This window comes from Rhinolophus sinicus, chromosome 17 (assembly GCF_057876585.1).
Source record: "Rhinolophus sinicus isolate RSI-liver-muscle chromosome 17, RSI-T2T, whole genome shotgun sequence".
NCBI classification, from domain to species: domain Eukaryota; kingdom Metazoa; phylum Chordata; class Mammalia; order Chiroptera; family Rhinolophidae; genus Rhinolophus; species Rhinolophus sinicus.
The window spans coordinates 1,297,350-1,312,929 of NC_142517.1; the positions used below are offsets into that span (position 1 = coordinate 1,297,350).

Sequence of the window (15,580 nt, forward strand, 5' to 3'; positions counted from 1 at the left end):
CACACCAGCTGGTCTGCCCTGTGGAGCAGTAATCCCCTCTGCACGCCACCCCCTTCTTCGATTCCCCTTTTACAGCTGGAGGCAAGGGACGTGGGCCAGCGCAGTGCTTCCTACCAGACTTCAAGGCTGAGGAAAGGGCAACAGTCTTTGAGGGGGGCTTTATGAAAACCCTAAGCCACCCTGAAAGCCCTCGGTTCCGTCTGCTAGAGCCCTGACTTCGGAGCTCCTCTGGGAGCAGGACGCCTGGGACAACCTCTGGGGACAGGGCCTCTGGGACAGGGCCTCTGGGGGCAGGACCCCTGGGACAGGACCCCTGGGACAACCTCTGGGGGCAGGACCCCTGGGACAGGACCCCTGGGACAACCTCTGGGGACAGGACCTCTGGGACAGGACCTCTGGGGGCAGGACCCCTGGGACAACCTCTGGGGACAGGGCCTCTGGGACAGGACCTCTGGGGGCAGGACCTCTGGGACAGGACCCCTGGGACAACCTCTGGGGACGGGGCCTCTGGGACAGGACCTCTGGGGGCAGGACCCCTGGGACAACCTCTGGGGACAGGGCCTCTGGGACAGGACCTCTGGGGGCAGGACCTCTGGGGGCAGGACTCGGGGACAGGATGGCCTCTCCCTTCGGACAGGCCTGCACGGAGCGCAGCTTGCCTGCCCTCTGCTGGGCAGCCCCACACCTGCACCTCCTTGGGACCAGGCCAGAGGAAAGCACCGCTGTGGGTAGGTCAGCCAGAGGCACAGAGGGACGCTCAAGGAGGGGAAATGGAGCCACCGAGGTGGCAGAGCCCAAGGCCCAGAGCTCTCCCTGTGGGGGTGGGGTCTCAGCTCAGTGAAGAGACAGTGAGGGCAGCTACGCGCTCCGGGCGTCCCTCCAGCAAGTTCCCTCCCTGCTCCCTCCTCCCTAACCAGGCCTGCCCTCCTCTAGGTGAGCCTCACCCTGCCCACCTCTCTGGGCTCAGAGTCTAGGCACCTGCCATGTCCAGCCCAGGCCACAGGACCAAGTACTAACCCTCCCCACGCCCCCGTGCTTGTATGGGAACAGACTGGTTTTCTGCGACTTGTCAGCATAAAGGAGTGAAGGCCTAGAACTAGAATGGGCCGGGTGGTGACCTGTGCAGGGAGGGAGAACACGCCACACGCCCCCAAGTCCCCACCCCAAGAGACGACACAGCTGCTTCGTGGGGGTGGGGGGTAAGGGGAACAGGACATGAGCCCAGGGGCCCTGACCTTCAAGGCAAAGCTGAGCTCTGGTGGTGGTGGAGGGGTGCGGTCATCTGCAAGGGGATCTGGGCGGGTGGGGGTGTCTGCCAGAGGACTTGGGGTGTGGTGGGGGGCTCCAGCACTGCACCGCACAGGAAGCTTGGAGCCCCTGCCTAGAATCAGAAGGTGGGCCTGAGCGGGGCAGGAGGGAAAGGGGGCAGACTGGGCCGCTAGGCCAGGGCTCCAAAGGCTCTGTGCAAACTCCGGGGAGAAGCCAGCAGCAGAGCACTCACAGGCTCACACCAGCCACCTCACACCTAGGGATGCGGGCAGGGTGTGAGCACACATCTGCATGGGGGAGGGGAGCACACACCCCCACCCTAGAGGGGGCACATGGGGGACACACAGCGGACATGTGTCCACTCGGGCCAAGGGTCCATGAGCAGGCCAGGCACCCCCCGAAGCGGGCTCAGCCCCCCTCCGGTGCAGCCCTGCTGCTGGGCAGGGCAGCAGCTCTATTTGTGTTAGGAGTGCGGGAGGACAGTGCATGAGGCAGACAGGCGGCCCGCCTTCACATCTTCACACCCAGCAGGTCACGGAACTGCACGCCGCTTTCCATATGACCTGCACCTGCCTGGGGCCTGGGGACTGTGAGGCCCATTGTCCCCTTGTGGAACCCAGGCACTGGCCAATCAGGAGGCAGGGCGGAGGAAGAGGTGCTGGAAAAGAGGAAGGCGTGGGCAGGGAGAGGCTGAGACAGACCCTGCTCCGGGAACTCAGGGGTGTCTGGCCACCTCGGGGCGCCATCAGGGCCTCCAGGAGACCAGGGAGGCCTTGGTGGGGCACAGCTCAGAACCCAGGGCCCATACAGGCTCCTGGGTCGTTGCACGGAGACGAGGTGCTGGGGCTTTTGTGCTCCCGTAGCTGCCAGGCAGGACCCACAGGGCTCTGGGCCAGGGTCCTAACATGGGAGCATCAGAAGGCCCTGGAGGGCGGGGACAACGGGCCAGCAGGTCTGCAATGGGGCCCAGTGACGCTGGTGCTGGCCCGGGCCACCCCGAGGTGGGTGCACAGCCTCAGCACCTGTCCCTTGCAGGTGGGTCATGGAAATGGCGCCAGAGCGGGGCCCTGATGTCCCTCCCATTCCCAGGTGGGGCCTCACTGCTCTGAGCTCAGCCAGGGAGGGGCTGGACGCTGCAGTGGGACCTGCCACCCTCCCCGCAGGGGCCGTCAGTGACAGGGAACAAAGTGAGCCAGCCCTCACTGACACGGGAGTGCCACTGGCCAGCACGCTCAAGGAGCCCAGGAGGACTCCCAGGCAGGCTAGGTGGCACACCTACCTGCCCGGCAGATGGCACGCGCACCTGATGCATGAGGAATTAAGGGTCCTGGGAAGTGAAACAGATACCCAGAAGCCAGTAGCAACAAAGCACAGCACCCGGGCTCTGACACAAGCCCCATGACTGCCAACTATGTCCTGTCCCTTCAGGGACACTGGCTGCAGCACAGATGGCTTCTCGTTCCTGGGTGGATGCGCCAACAGCAGGCGGGGCAGCATGCCGACCTGGCCCACGGCACAGCCTGTCCCATGTCCAGAGGCAACTCAGCCCCACAACCAGCAGGGGCGGCGGGAAGGAGAGCAAGGCCGGGGATGACGGGCGGCCGGAGGGACGGGAAGAGCCACCGTGGGAAACTGTCGGAAGCAGCATTTGTCAGCTCTCTGCAGGAATAACATCCTCAGCAATATGAAAAAGGTCCCAGAGGACTTTTGTAGGAAAGGACAAAGAGCTAACCTCTATGACACGTAAAGCGCTCATTCAAGGTTGAGGGAGGCAATCGGAACTGCCTCAAACAGACAAACAGTACGAGACTCACTGGACATGCAGACAAATGTTGGATCTTGGATCATGCTGGTCACCAAAGCAACTTCCTGAGAAGTGAGAACTCCCAGGAATCCATCCCAGGCAGCGCAGGAAGGCTGGCGCCAGCACCTGCCCCCACTGGTCCCTGCGTGCCCTCCTGCCCAGGGTGTGTGCCCACCTGCCCATGGTGTGTGCCCTGGAAGCCTCCAAGCGTACTGTTCTTTGCTAAGATGCAAGAGGCCAAGTTCTCACCACCCCGTTTCTGCCACGTGACGTGCACTACATGCACTAATACACTGCTTTTCTCTTGCTGATCTGTTTCTTGTGGGTCTGAATTGCAGGGTGCTAGCCAAGAGCCTCAGAGGGTGGGGGGAACAGTTTGCTCCTTGCGGTTTCAATGCACAGAAATGGCAAGGAGATTCAGAGCCACCTCCCCAGTGACATAACAAAGAGCCACAGCAAGGAAGTAACAACACAACCCCACAGAAGACGACTGATGTAAGTGGTGCCTGAAACAATCACATCTTACAATGCTAAGAGCTGTTTACAAACTGGAGATGGAAACCTGGAAAAATGGTGCTAAAAGCCTGGGTGCTGCTTAATTTTCCAACAACAAAATAATTAAGAAAAGTGTTTACATCAATTCACTAGAGAACCCTGGGAACAAAGGCTGACTATTAAAGCAGTAAGCCAAAAAGGACAGCTGCTTACAACTTGACAGGTGAAAACGTACAGTAGGAGTAAACCACTGGAACCACGTGCAGGTAACATAGAGTATATTCCAAAGAGACTGGCGCAGACAGCCCTGCCCGGGGCCTGAGCACTCCCAACAGGGCGGCACAGCCCTCTTTTAAATGCCAGCTCACACGCGGGCAGTATCCAGGCTTCTCTTGGGACAGCAGAGCTCATACACCTTCCCAGGCCTGGGGCTCACTCCACATCCAGGCCGAAGCTCCCGCCAAGAACTGGGCTGGGTCAGAGAAACCTGTTGAAGAATCAAAAGGCAACCGGCAAAATCTGGGGTGGGGAGAGGGGAGAGTGCAGTCGGCAAATGCCTCCCCACATCACAAACACAGGAGGAAGTGGGTCGGAAGCAGCTGCACCGCTCTGAGGGGCCTTGTTCTGCATGGGCCCTGATTTTTACAAAGAAACTTGGAGGCAGTCGTGAGGAGGTGAGCACACTGTGTGTTAATTTTTTTTTTAATTTTTTTTTTAAATTTATTGGGGTGACAATTGTTAGTAAAATTACATAGATTTCAGGTGTACAATTCTGTATTGTATGTTAATTTGATGATAAATTACTGTTGATTTGTTTAGGTGTGACAGTAGCACTGTAGGTATGCTTCTTTTTAAGAGCCTTTAGAAATATACAGGGGTACCTTGGTTTTCAAACGTAATTCATTCCAGAAGACCGTTTGAGTTCTGAAACATTTGAAAACCGAGGCACAGTTTCACCACAGAAAGTAATGCAGAATGGATTAATCCATTCCAGACCTTTAAAATCAACCCCTAAAACTGCAAATTTAGCATGAATTTTACTATCTAATGATACCACAGATCCATAAAATTTATGGCGTTTGTAAACCGAAATGTTCGTCAATAGAGATGTTCGAAAATCGAGGTACCACTATGTACTAAAGAATCCATGAATTAGGGGCTGGCCCGGTGGCTCAGGCGGTTGGAGCGCGTCCTCTCAACCACAAGGTTGCCGGTTCGACTCCTGCAAGGGATGGTGTGCTGTGCCCCCTGCAACTAACAACAGCAACTGGACCTGGACCTGGAGCTGAGCTGCGCCCTCCACAACTAAGATTGAAGGGACAACAACTTGACTTGGAAAAGTCCTGGAATTACACACTGTTCCCTAATAAAGTCCTGTTCCCCTTCCCCAACAAAATCTTTAAAAAAAGAATCAATACGTTAGACCTCGAGGGTATTGTGCTAAGTGAAATAAGTCAGACAGACAAAGACAAATACCATCTGATCTCACTTACATGTGAAATTTAAACAAAATAAACAACAAAATATAAACAGACTCATAGATACAAAGAACAAACTAATGGTAACTAGATGGGAGGGGGTTGGGGGCAGGGTGAAAAAGGTAAAGGGATTAAATAGTACACATTGGTAGTTACAACATAGTCGTGGGGATGTAAAGTAAAACACAAGGAATATAGTCAATAAGACAGTAATAACTATGTGTGGTGCCAGGTGGGTACTAGACCAGTCAGGGGGATCGCTTCAAATTATGTAAGTGTCTAGGGCAGCTGGATGGCTCAGGTGATTAGGGTGTAAGCCCTGAACAACACGGTTGCTAGTTCGATTCCCACATGGGCCAGTGAGCTGCCCCCTTCACAACTAGATTGAAGACAACGAGCTGCCACTGAACTTCCAGAGGGGCGGCCAGATGGCTCAGTTGGTTAGAGTGCAGGCTCTCAACAACAAGGTTGCCGGTTCAATTTCCACATGGGATGGTGGGCTGAGCCCCTGCAACTAAAGACTGAAAACAGCAACTGGACTTGGAGCTGAGCTGCACCCTCCACAACTAGATTGAAGGACAATGACTTGGAGCTGATGGGCCCTGGAGAAACACACTGTCCTCCAATATTCCCCAATAAAATTTATTTTAAAAAATAAAAAATAAATTGGGGCCGGCCTGGTGGCTCAGATGGTTGGAGCGCGGTGCTCCTAACACTGAGGCCGCTGATTCAATTCCCACATGGGTCAGTGAGCTGCGCCCTCTACAGCTAAGATTGTGAACAATGGTTCTCCCTGGAGCTGGGCTGTGGTGAGCAGCCGGAGGTAGGTGTGAGCTGCTGTGAGCTGCAGTGTACTGCCAGGAGCGGCGGGTGGCCAGCGTGAGTAGCCAGCAGCCGGCGAGAGCTGCCGTGAGCTGCTGTGAACGGCCAACTGACGACCGACTGCCTTAGCCAGGGGAGCGCAAGGCTCATAACACCAGCCTGGGCCAGGGAGCTGTGTCCTACACAACTAGACTGAGAGACAGCGGCTTGAACCGGAGTGGGGGGGGGAAGAAGGGGGGAGAAAACGTATGTAAGTGTCTAACCACTAGGCTGTACACCTGAAATTAATATAAAATAATACTGAATATCAACTATAACTGAAAGAAATAAAGTGGAAAAAAAGAATTCATGAGTGAAACACCGTTTGCTTCAAAATAATGCAGTGTGTGTGTGTGTGTGTGTGTGTGTGTGTGTGCGCGCGCACGCACTGAAGGTGAGCGATGGGCACGGGAGATTTCTTTATACCATTCTTCCTATCTTAGTAAAACTTTAAGTTTTTCCATTGCTAAAAACCTCTTACAAATGCGCAGGTTAACTGACATGCTCTGGGCTGAGCGCACGAGCGAGCAAAGGCCAGCCTGGCAGCAGCACTGCAAACGCCGAGCCGCGAGGTGGGCCTCGCGCACTCACCTCTCCTGAGGGAAGGGATGCCCCGCGTGTCCAGGTCCAGCTTCTGTACCAAGGTGCTGGGGTCTATCTCGGTCCTGGCAAAGAGGTCAGTGTTCACCAAAGCCCACTCCTGAAAAGGAAAGAAAGCAGACCACATAAGCCTCGCTCTGTGGCTTCCTCAGAGCTGTCACATGGCAGGGAGACACCTCAGCAAGGGACTGGCCCGGCCTGTCCACAGGGGAGGACCCAGGGAAACTCCCTGGGCTCCCCAGAAGGGAGCCCGAGGCCACTCGGGGCTCAGATGCCAGAGCTGCCGGCTCAGGGCCTAAGGACCACCCGAGGCCAGATTCAGGATTTCCTCCCAAACATGGCCCCTTCTTCCTCTTTCTGCGGCACTCTCCCCCCTCACACCCCGTCTGCCACCCTAGCAGTGTGTTCCCCACCGCACTCATCCCCACGTCAAGGTTTAGAAACACTCCTCGTGGGCCGGCCCAGTGGCTCGGACGGTTGGAGCTCCGTGCTCCTAACTCCGAAGGCTGCCAGTTTGATTCCCACGTGGGCCAGTGGGCTCCCAACCACAAGGTTGCCGGTTTGACTCCCGCAAGGGATGGTGGGCTGCGCCCCCTGCAACTAGCAACGGCAACTGGCCCTGGAGCTGAGCTGCATCCTCCACAGCTAAGACTGAAAGGACAACAACTTTACTTGGAAAAAAGTCCTGGAAGCATACACTGTTCCCCAATAAAGTCCTGCTCCCCCTCCCCCCACAAAAAAAAACACACACTCCTCGTCACTCTGCCCATCACACCGTGCTCGTCGCAGGGCCAAGCTCCAGGACGCAGCCTCCACCCCCGGGGGAGTCACACACCCACGGGCAACACTGGGGTGACTCAGAAACAAGCCTGAGCGCCAAGAAGGTGCCAGGTTCAGTGTGTGCACCGGGGCCGACAGAGAAGGCCTGCCTGGCTCCCCGGACTTCCAAGGCGGTCAGTAATCAACCCCAGAAAACTCACCGGGGGTGGGGGCAGGGCATCTCAGCTGAGACCTCTCGGCAGGGGGTCCCGGGTCACACATGTCTGTCACCTAGACCTGTCTGCAGTGCTACTTCCTAGCGGATTAGGACACATTTTGGCGCTCAGTATAAAAGGTGTTGCCGTCACACTGAGTGTCTTTCACAGACTACAACATCATTACGCGACTAGAAAGCGGAACTCTGTTTAAGCATCTGCTCCACGTTGAAGTTCACCACACTTTTCTTCCAGAATGCCTATCTAAATAATGCTCTGCCCGCCAAACTGGCCTCGCCTTGGTAAGGCTTCCTTCTGTTCCTCTCTCCTGTTCGGTTCCTGCGCGCCTTCCATAGCTCAGGCGTCCGGACTGTAGTCTCTCGCCAGTCATTCTATTTTCTGACTTCACGGCGTCTAATCCTGACGCTTACTGTCTGCTGACTCGCACTCATGGCGAGTTGTTGCATTATCATTTTAGCTGCAGCCTGCAGTCCGGCAGGATTTTGTCCGTCGTGGGAATTCCGCCTGACCTGGCCAGCAGAGGGAACAAAAGCTGGGGCTCGGGGGGAAACCCATGTAGAGAAGCGCAGAGTGGGGGGTGTGGCAGACCATCGCCCCAACCACCTTTGAACTGGAGAAAATCGTAAGTCTCATCAAGAACAGAAACCATCTGTGGCATATGAGCCACGACCTGTCCCCCCACCCCACCCCTTTTTTTACAGAAAGTACCCCAGGAGCTTTATTCCCCCAGCTCCCAGTCCACAGCTATGGTTTCACAGCAGGCGGGGGGCAGGGGGCAGACTTCAGCAAGTTCCAACCCCACCAAGCTGCACAGACTGTATTCCAAGGTGACGCCAGGGAGCCAGGGCCCCCTGCCCCTGCCCCAACCACCCCCACTTGTTGGGCAGAAGCTCTATTCCAGGCAGGTCGGTCAACGATGCTGGGTCCTGACCGACCTTACCCAGCTCTGCGGGGGCAGCTACTCACAAGCCAAGGAGATCAGGGCCACCACCCCAGCTCCACTTGTAAAGAGAGGTTACCAGGGAGACGCAGTTGTCCCTGCCCCTTCTCTAGTGTGGATGCAGAGGTCCCGCCCAGGAGAGGGACAGGCTCTGAGGGGGGCTGATTTCATCAGGACAGAATGGAAGCCCCTGCCTGAGGGTGTGGGAACACTGGGGCTCTGTGCAGACAGCGGGGCTCCCGGCCCCACGTACCAGCAGCAGCCAGCTACCCTGCACAGGACGGGGCTCAGTCAGCCCCAAGGGGCAGGCTGCACCCCCTCAGGAACCACCAACACTGGACGGGCACCCCGGGAAGCACGCCCCCAGCAAACACAATGCAGGGTGAGAGGCCCTGGCACGGGGCATATGCACAAGCTCCGGGCACTGGCTGAGGGACCAGTCACCAGTCGGGCCCAGGAGCACCTCCAGGACCGTCCATGGCAGTCTGGTGGCCGAGAGGCTCTGAGCAATGAAAGGGAATCTCACGCTGCCAGCCCCTGATGACGCTGGGTCAAAAATGGAAAGCCCTGAAGGTGATGGCAGCCTCGGGCCTCACACGTATCCAGAGGAAAAGGGCCAAAACCTATGGCCAAGGGGGCTTATGCACAACCTGACCAATAAGTGACTTGTACTGATCCAGGAAGCCAGGGAAAAAAATAAAAACAAGCAAAAAAAGGATGCCAGGATACGAGCAAGGAGGGCAGTGGCCGCACGCTGGCGGGCGAGTCCAGTAGACTCCACGCGGTCAGTTCAGAGCCAGGCAAATACACAAGTAGGACGCTGCCCAGGCCAACACCCCCGGGGTGCTCCAGTGCACTGCCCGCAATGTCCATTTCCCACAACAGCAGGGTGGCACGTGCAGAGAAACAGGGAAGCATGACGTAAGCAGTAGCAGCTGCTTCTGAGGGTGCACGTCGGACTTACTCAAGACTTCAAAGCAGCCATTGTAGATGTCGCTGCAAAACTAAGAGAGACCATGTTTACCGAACTACAGGAAGGGACAGTAGAGTCTCATCAAAGAGAGACTATCAGGAAACAGAGAGAAACGGTTAAACATAAAAAAATTCCGTGGCCAAAAAGTACAGTGATCAAAATGAATAATTTCACTGGAGAGGTTCAAAACTTGATTTGAGCTGGCAGAGGAAATCAGTAAAGTTAAACAAAGATTGACAGAGATGATGCCATCTGAAGACAAGAAAAAAGGAACAGAACATGACAGAAAAATGAACAGAAATAAGTTTACAGAACAGCCTTGCAGATGTAAAAATTAACAAAGGAAAACCTCACAGAAATGGAGTGGCCAGGCCAGAGCGGATCATACCCGGTACCCACATGACATCACTTACAGGAGAAACGGTCAATTACAGCCCCCAACAGAAGACTCTTTCACAGGAAAGAATCACCAACGATGGCCACTGCATCTCCTTCAAAAACATACCACCCCAGCATCTCGGCCAGTGAGGAAATGTCACCTCCTGCAACTCGCCCTTTTCCTCAATGGCCTTTCCTTCAGAACAACCCCTCTAACTCCCTTCTTTTTCTCCATAAAATAAAGTCCTCTCCTTTGCTGGACTTGCCTGAAGCTTTTGCTATGGCTTGCGTGTTCCAAATTACAATTATTTGCTATTTCTGATAAACCCATTTTTGCCAGTAAAATAATGGCTTTATTTTTAAGGTCAACATGGAAAAATGAATGGCACCATCGAGTGCCATTAAGCACACCAACATATGTAACGGAAGTACCGGAAGGAGAGAGGGAGGGAGGGAGGGAGGGAGAGGGGGGCAGGGAGGGGGGAGGGGGGAGAGAGAGAGAGAGAGAGAGAATATGGTGAAAAAACATATTTGTACTGGCTCAGAATTACCTGTGGTTGTTCACAGAATGTGAAAGATTTCACGAGACTCAGAAAAGTGGGAGAGCAAGGAAAGGCCGGGCAGAGGGAATGTCCGTGGCAGTGCCTAAAGACTGCTGCCCTGGGATGTAAGGAGAGAAACACTGGCAGGGGGGTTGCCAGGGGCAGAGTCTCACAGTCGACAGCGGCACCTAACTTTAGGTTAGCTTTTTCTTATATAGGAAAGGGTAGGCAAATTTCCTTACAGGATGTGACGTCTAAACTCAGGACATTTGACGTATATACTGAGGTCATCTAATTGACATATGTTGGTTATATAACTAGTGTTTTTTTCTTAACTTTTATTTATTTTAAGTGTGTTTTCCAGGACCCATCAGCTCCGAGTCAAGTAGTTGTTTCAATCTAGTTGTGGAGGGCGCAGCTCACAGTGGCCTGTATGGGGATGGAACCAGCAACCTTGTTGTTAACAGCACCGCGCTCTGACCAGCTGAGCTAACCGGCCACCCCTATAACTAGGTTCTTTCTGCCCATGTCCTCATCCAGAATGCATACAGAAAAACCCACAGAGGGGTGGGGCAAGCCATAATGTTTACTTTATTCTAATCGTGTTACAATGAGGCTGAGGACAGGCCTCAGCACTCTGCACAGGCTTTGAAAACTAGGTATTTCTGCTTGGGGTTTGATCTCCTTTTTCTAAGGATGTTTCGACAGAAAAATTTATCCCTAGGGGCTGAGTCTGGGCGGTCCCTGCGGAGGCGATGCAGGCCTGGGCAGTTCCCCTGGGGCTCACTGTTATTGACTCTTTTTCTGCTTCATCAATATTCATAGAAGTAATGGCTGAAAACTTGCCAAATTTGATGGAAAACACTAAGCTACACATCCAAGAAACTCAGTGTACGCCAAGTAGGACCAAAAAGCTCCAAACAGAATAAACACAAAGAGATCTGCATCGAGACACATCATAGTAGTCCAATGCTTCAAGGCAAAGAGAAAACCTTGAAAGCAGTAAAAGAAAATGACTCCACACTCGAGGGAACCCCAATAAGATTAACAGCTGACTCCTCCTCAGAAACAATGGGGACGAGGAGGAGTGGGATGACATGCAAAGTTGAAAGACTGAAGTCAACCAGGAATCTTAAATCCAGAAAACGATCTTTCAAAAATGAAGGTAAAATATGGGGCGGCCCGGCGGCCCGGTGGCTCAGGTGGTTGCAGCACCGTGCGCCTAAGGCCAAAGGTCGCCAGTTCGATTCCCACATGGGCCAGTGAGCTGCGCCCTCTACAGCTAAGACTGTGAACAACAGCTCTCCCTGGAGCTGGGCTGCCCTGAGAAGCCGGAGGTTGGCGTGAGCCGCCCTGTGCTGCCGTGGGCTGCCGTGGGCTGCCATGGGTGACCAGCAGCCATTGTGAACGGCTAGTAGCCAGCGAGAGCTGCAGTGAGCTGCTGTGAGCAGCCGACTGGCGACCGACTGTTGCAGCGGGGGAGCGCAAGGCTCATAATACCAGCATGGGCCAGGGAGCTGTGCCCTACACAACTAGACTGAGAAACAATGGCTTGAACCAGAGTGGGGGGGGGGGGGGGCAGAAGAAATGGGGGACGGGAATTTACAAAAACAAAAATGAAGGTAAAATAATTACAGTCCCAGATAGACCAAAGCTGAGAATGCGTTGTCAACAGATCTGCCTTCTAAGAAATACTAGGAAGTTTTTTAGACTGAAAGCAAATAATACCAGAGTAATTCAAATCCACAAAAATGTAATACCAAGGAGCTGCGCCCTACATAACTAGACTAAGAAACAACAGCTTGAACGGGGGGGGGCGGGGGGGGCGGGGGGGGCGGGGACGGGGGACAGAAGAAGGGTGGGGGAAGAATAATTATAACGTCTTCATTTTGGGCTGTGACATATCGGCACAGCCCACATACAGCACAAGGGATGACAGGGAATGGAGCTATACAGACTCTATCTTTCACTGGAATTCAGACCCAAATACTGATGTATAGCTTAAGCATTACATCAAACCTGAAGGACATCCACTCACAAAGATTCTCTCCACGACCAAACCCTGCTCAAGCCCCTCTGTGCTTTTCAACTAAACCTTGGCTTTTCACAGCACCAAAAAGCACACGCAAAAGAAAACAAGATAAACTGGACCTCATCGAAATGAAAACCTTTGCTTCCAAGGACAGTATCAAGAAAGTAAAAAGACAACCCACAGAATTCAAAACTATGTTTGCAAACCATATATACCTGATAAGGGCTGACCATCCGGGATACATAAAGAACTGTTAAAACTCAACAAAAAGACAAACAATACAATTTTTAAAAGGGCAAAGGACCTGAACAGACATTTCTCTAAAGAAGACACCCAAAGAACCAACAAGCTCATGAAAGGTACTCCATATCATTAGCCCTTAGGGAAATGCAAACCAAAACAATGGAATACCACCTCACACCCACTGGGACGGCTTAACCAGAAAGACAGACCATAACAGGAGTTGGTGAGGACCTGAAGGCATTGGAACCCTCACGTGCTGCGGACGGCAATGTAAAATGGTGCAGCCACTGTGGGAAATAGGCAATTCCTCCAAAAGTTAAACCTAGTGCTCCGTACCAGCCACAATTCCACTCCACAGAACAATGTGTACATGAATGTTCACAGCAGCATTATTCACAACAGCCAAAAATTAGAATGAAACCACCCATCCACCAGCTTATGAATGGATACACAAAGTGTGGTGTGGTGTGGTGTGTATGCTATACCCACACAACGGAATGGTTTTCAGCCATAAAAAGAATGAAGACAACAAAGAAATGAGTGCTACAAAAATAATGCTGCAGGGCAGAACCACAGAAACATGCTGAGTGCAAGAACATAGACAGAAAAGGCCACACACTGAATTATTCCATCTACAGGTAATGTCCAGAACAGGCAAATCCATTGAAACAGAAGGTAGATACGTGGTTACTTGAATGACTGATAAGTGCGGGGTTATTTTCTGGGGTGACAGCAATGTTCTGAAATTTGTAGTGATGGTCACACAACTCTGCAAATACACTATTAATAAAAACCCCAGTCAATCCTACACTTTGAATGGGTGGATTTTATGGCGTGTTACTTGTACCTCAATCACTTTTATAAAAGCCAGAACACTGGAGCCAGACCCTGGGTTCAAGCTCCATCAGCAGCTGAGGGTCCTCGGTAACTTATTTAAAGTCTCAGCTTTTTCACCTGCACAATGAGGGTTAGGGCTTTGGGAAGATGCACAATGAGGGTTAGGGCTTTGGGAAGATGCACAATGAGGGTTAGGGCTTTGGGAAGACGTAAAGCGCCCGGCACGTACCAAGTGCTCAGTCACCACAGCTGCGGGCGTGGGCATCCACAGCACGAGGCACGGTCCCCGCAGGCCAGCGAGGTCTTGTCTGATGCCCCTGCGCTTGGCCCTTGGTTACACGCGCCGCTCAAGGCTTCCACCACCAAATGCTCCCAGGGCAGCTCAAGGGTCAGGCGCCGGATGAGCAAGGTGGTCTATCCACAGCGCAGAAGGCTCTTCTGCCACAGAAGGAACGACACACTCACACTGGTGTGAGACAGCGCCCGGATGAACGTCGAGGACGTCGTGCGGAGCCCACGGAGCCGAGCACAAAGACACCCTCCCGCGTGACACGTCCAGAGCGGACAAAGCGGAGCGGGGCCGGGCGGGGCGGGGCGGGGCGGGGCGGCGCGGGGCGGCTGCCACGTGGCAGAGGGCTTTTCCGTTCGCTCTTCACTTCTCCGGCAAACCTGGGGCTCTCGTTCCTTCCCCGGGAGCTCACCTAAGCCCTAAACGGAACGTCTGCACATCCGGGGGCATTAACGGACGTTGCGGTGCGAGGTGTCAGGTTGTCTCGCGCCCAGCGAGAGGCGCGGTGCCGGTCAACCCCTCCGCGGCCGTCGCGACGTGAGCTGAGCCCCACGGCCACCACCCCTCGCTGACTGCGAAGGCGGCAGACGGTGCAAAAACACGGGCGGGGGTGGGGGGCGGGGTCGCCCACAGGAGGGGCCGGGAGCCCACGAGGACCCCGGAGGCGGCCCCACGCGGCGTCCCACCCCCGCCCCCACCCCCGCCGACCCCGCCCCACTCCGGCCGCCCCCCGGCCATACACACTCACTGCAGCCGCCCGGGACCGCCCGCGAACCCTAACTTACCTTCCCCCTGACTCCGCCGGCCGAGGTCTGCGGAGGGGCCGCCGCCTGGACTGCAGGCGCGGGGAGGGGCGCGGCGGCCCCCGCTGGCCTCACGGCAGCCTGGTGCACGCGGGTTCGCAGCCCCCTCACTTTCCCCATCTTCTGGGCTGAGATCCGCCGCTGGCCGGAAGCAGCGGGGCACACGCGTCGGGGCTGCCGGATGCCGGTCCAGCGCTCTCCGGGCCGGGCAGAAACTAGAGCCCAGGTAGCCGGGTTCCGGGAGCCTCCCTCGAAGGCTGCGCAGGCGCTCGGGAGCGGCGGGCCCCAGGGGCGGAGCCGCAGGCGAGTACAGCAGCAGAGGGGCGGGGCTGTGTTTCGGGCCCCGCCCCGGGAACCGTTCCGGGTGCGGGCTAATTGCTGGAATCGAGGCAGCCTCCTTGTACTCGGGAGACGATGAACATGGCCCTGGATGGGACCAAGCTTGTTGAAAACACACGATTGTGTTCGCACATGACACTGGAGTCTTTCATACAGGCTCTGGGGGAGAAAAGAATCAGAGGACTGGGGGGGGGGGGGGCTGCATGTTATGAGAGGTGGTGTCCCGTCCACAAGGGGGGAGCTGAGGCCCAGTGTGGTTGAGCCTAAGCGGATTCCCAACGACCCCTGGCTGAGCGAGTGCATTGGTTTCATTAACTGTGACTGAACCTTTACTTTGTGTCCATGTATTTTTTACAGTATTTCATTTACTCCTCAAAACAATTCCTTGAATTTGGGTGTAACTCGCCCGTTTCATTGGGAAAGGACGCGGGGGGGGGGATGACTTGCCCTGCCGGGTCACCTGCTGGGAAGCTGCAGAACCAGCACCTCAGTGGCCTGCGCTTCTGATCGCCGCAGTTTGCCCGCAGGCTCCCGTGTGTCCAGCCCTGAGGGGCTCATTGGGGAAAACGCGCTGGGGTGAGTGTGACTCCCACCCCAAGGAGCACATTGTTCTGTTGGGGCCACAGGAGTCCAGGCTCAGCCAGGACAGTGGACACACCTCCCCCTCCCTCATCCCAGGGAGGCCCTGGGTGCCAGCACGCA

The 15,580-nt window shown here is 54.9% G+C and overlaps 1 protein-coding gene across 6 annotated transcripts in view; it reads right to left on the reverse strand.

Moving 5' to 3' along the window:
- SLX9 (SLX9 ribosome biogenesis factor) overlaps positions 1–14,763 on the reverse strand; it is a 50,372-nt gene extending 35,609 nt beyond the window's left edge. For 3 of the 6 annotated variants that reach the window (XR_016019720.1, XR_012493355.2, XM_074323700.2), the window contains exons 1-2: positions 14,522–14,756; positions 6,499–6,607 (exon numbers count right to left, since the gene is read on the reverse strand). Coding sequence is in view for 4 of the 6 variants with exons in the window: in XM_074323700.2 (XP_074179801.2) it covers positions 6,499–6,607; positions 14,522–14,659 (247 nt within the window). In the remaining 2 variants the exon portion in view is untranslated. Of the gene's footprint in view, positions 1–6,498; positions 6,608–13,676; positions 13,996–14,521 lie in introns of those variants that run through there. The other 3 variants (XM_074323815.2, XM_074323781.2, XM_074323845.2) reach the window with 3 other exon arrangements.
- Between the last annotated feature and the right edge of the window lie 817 nt (positions 14,764–15,580).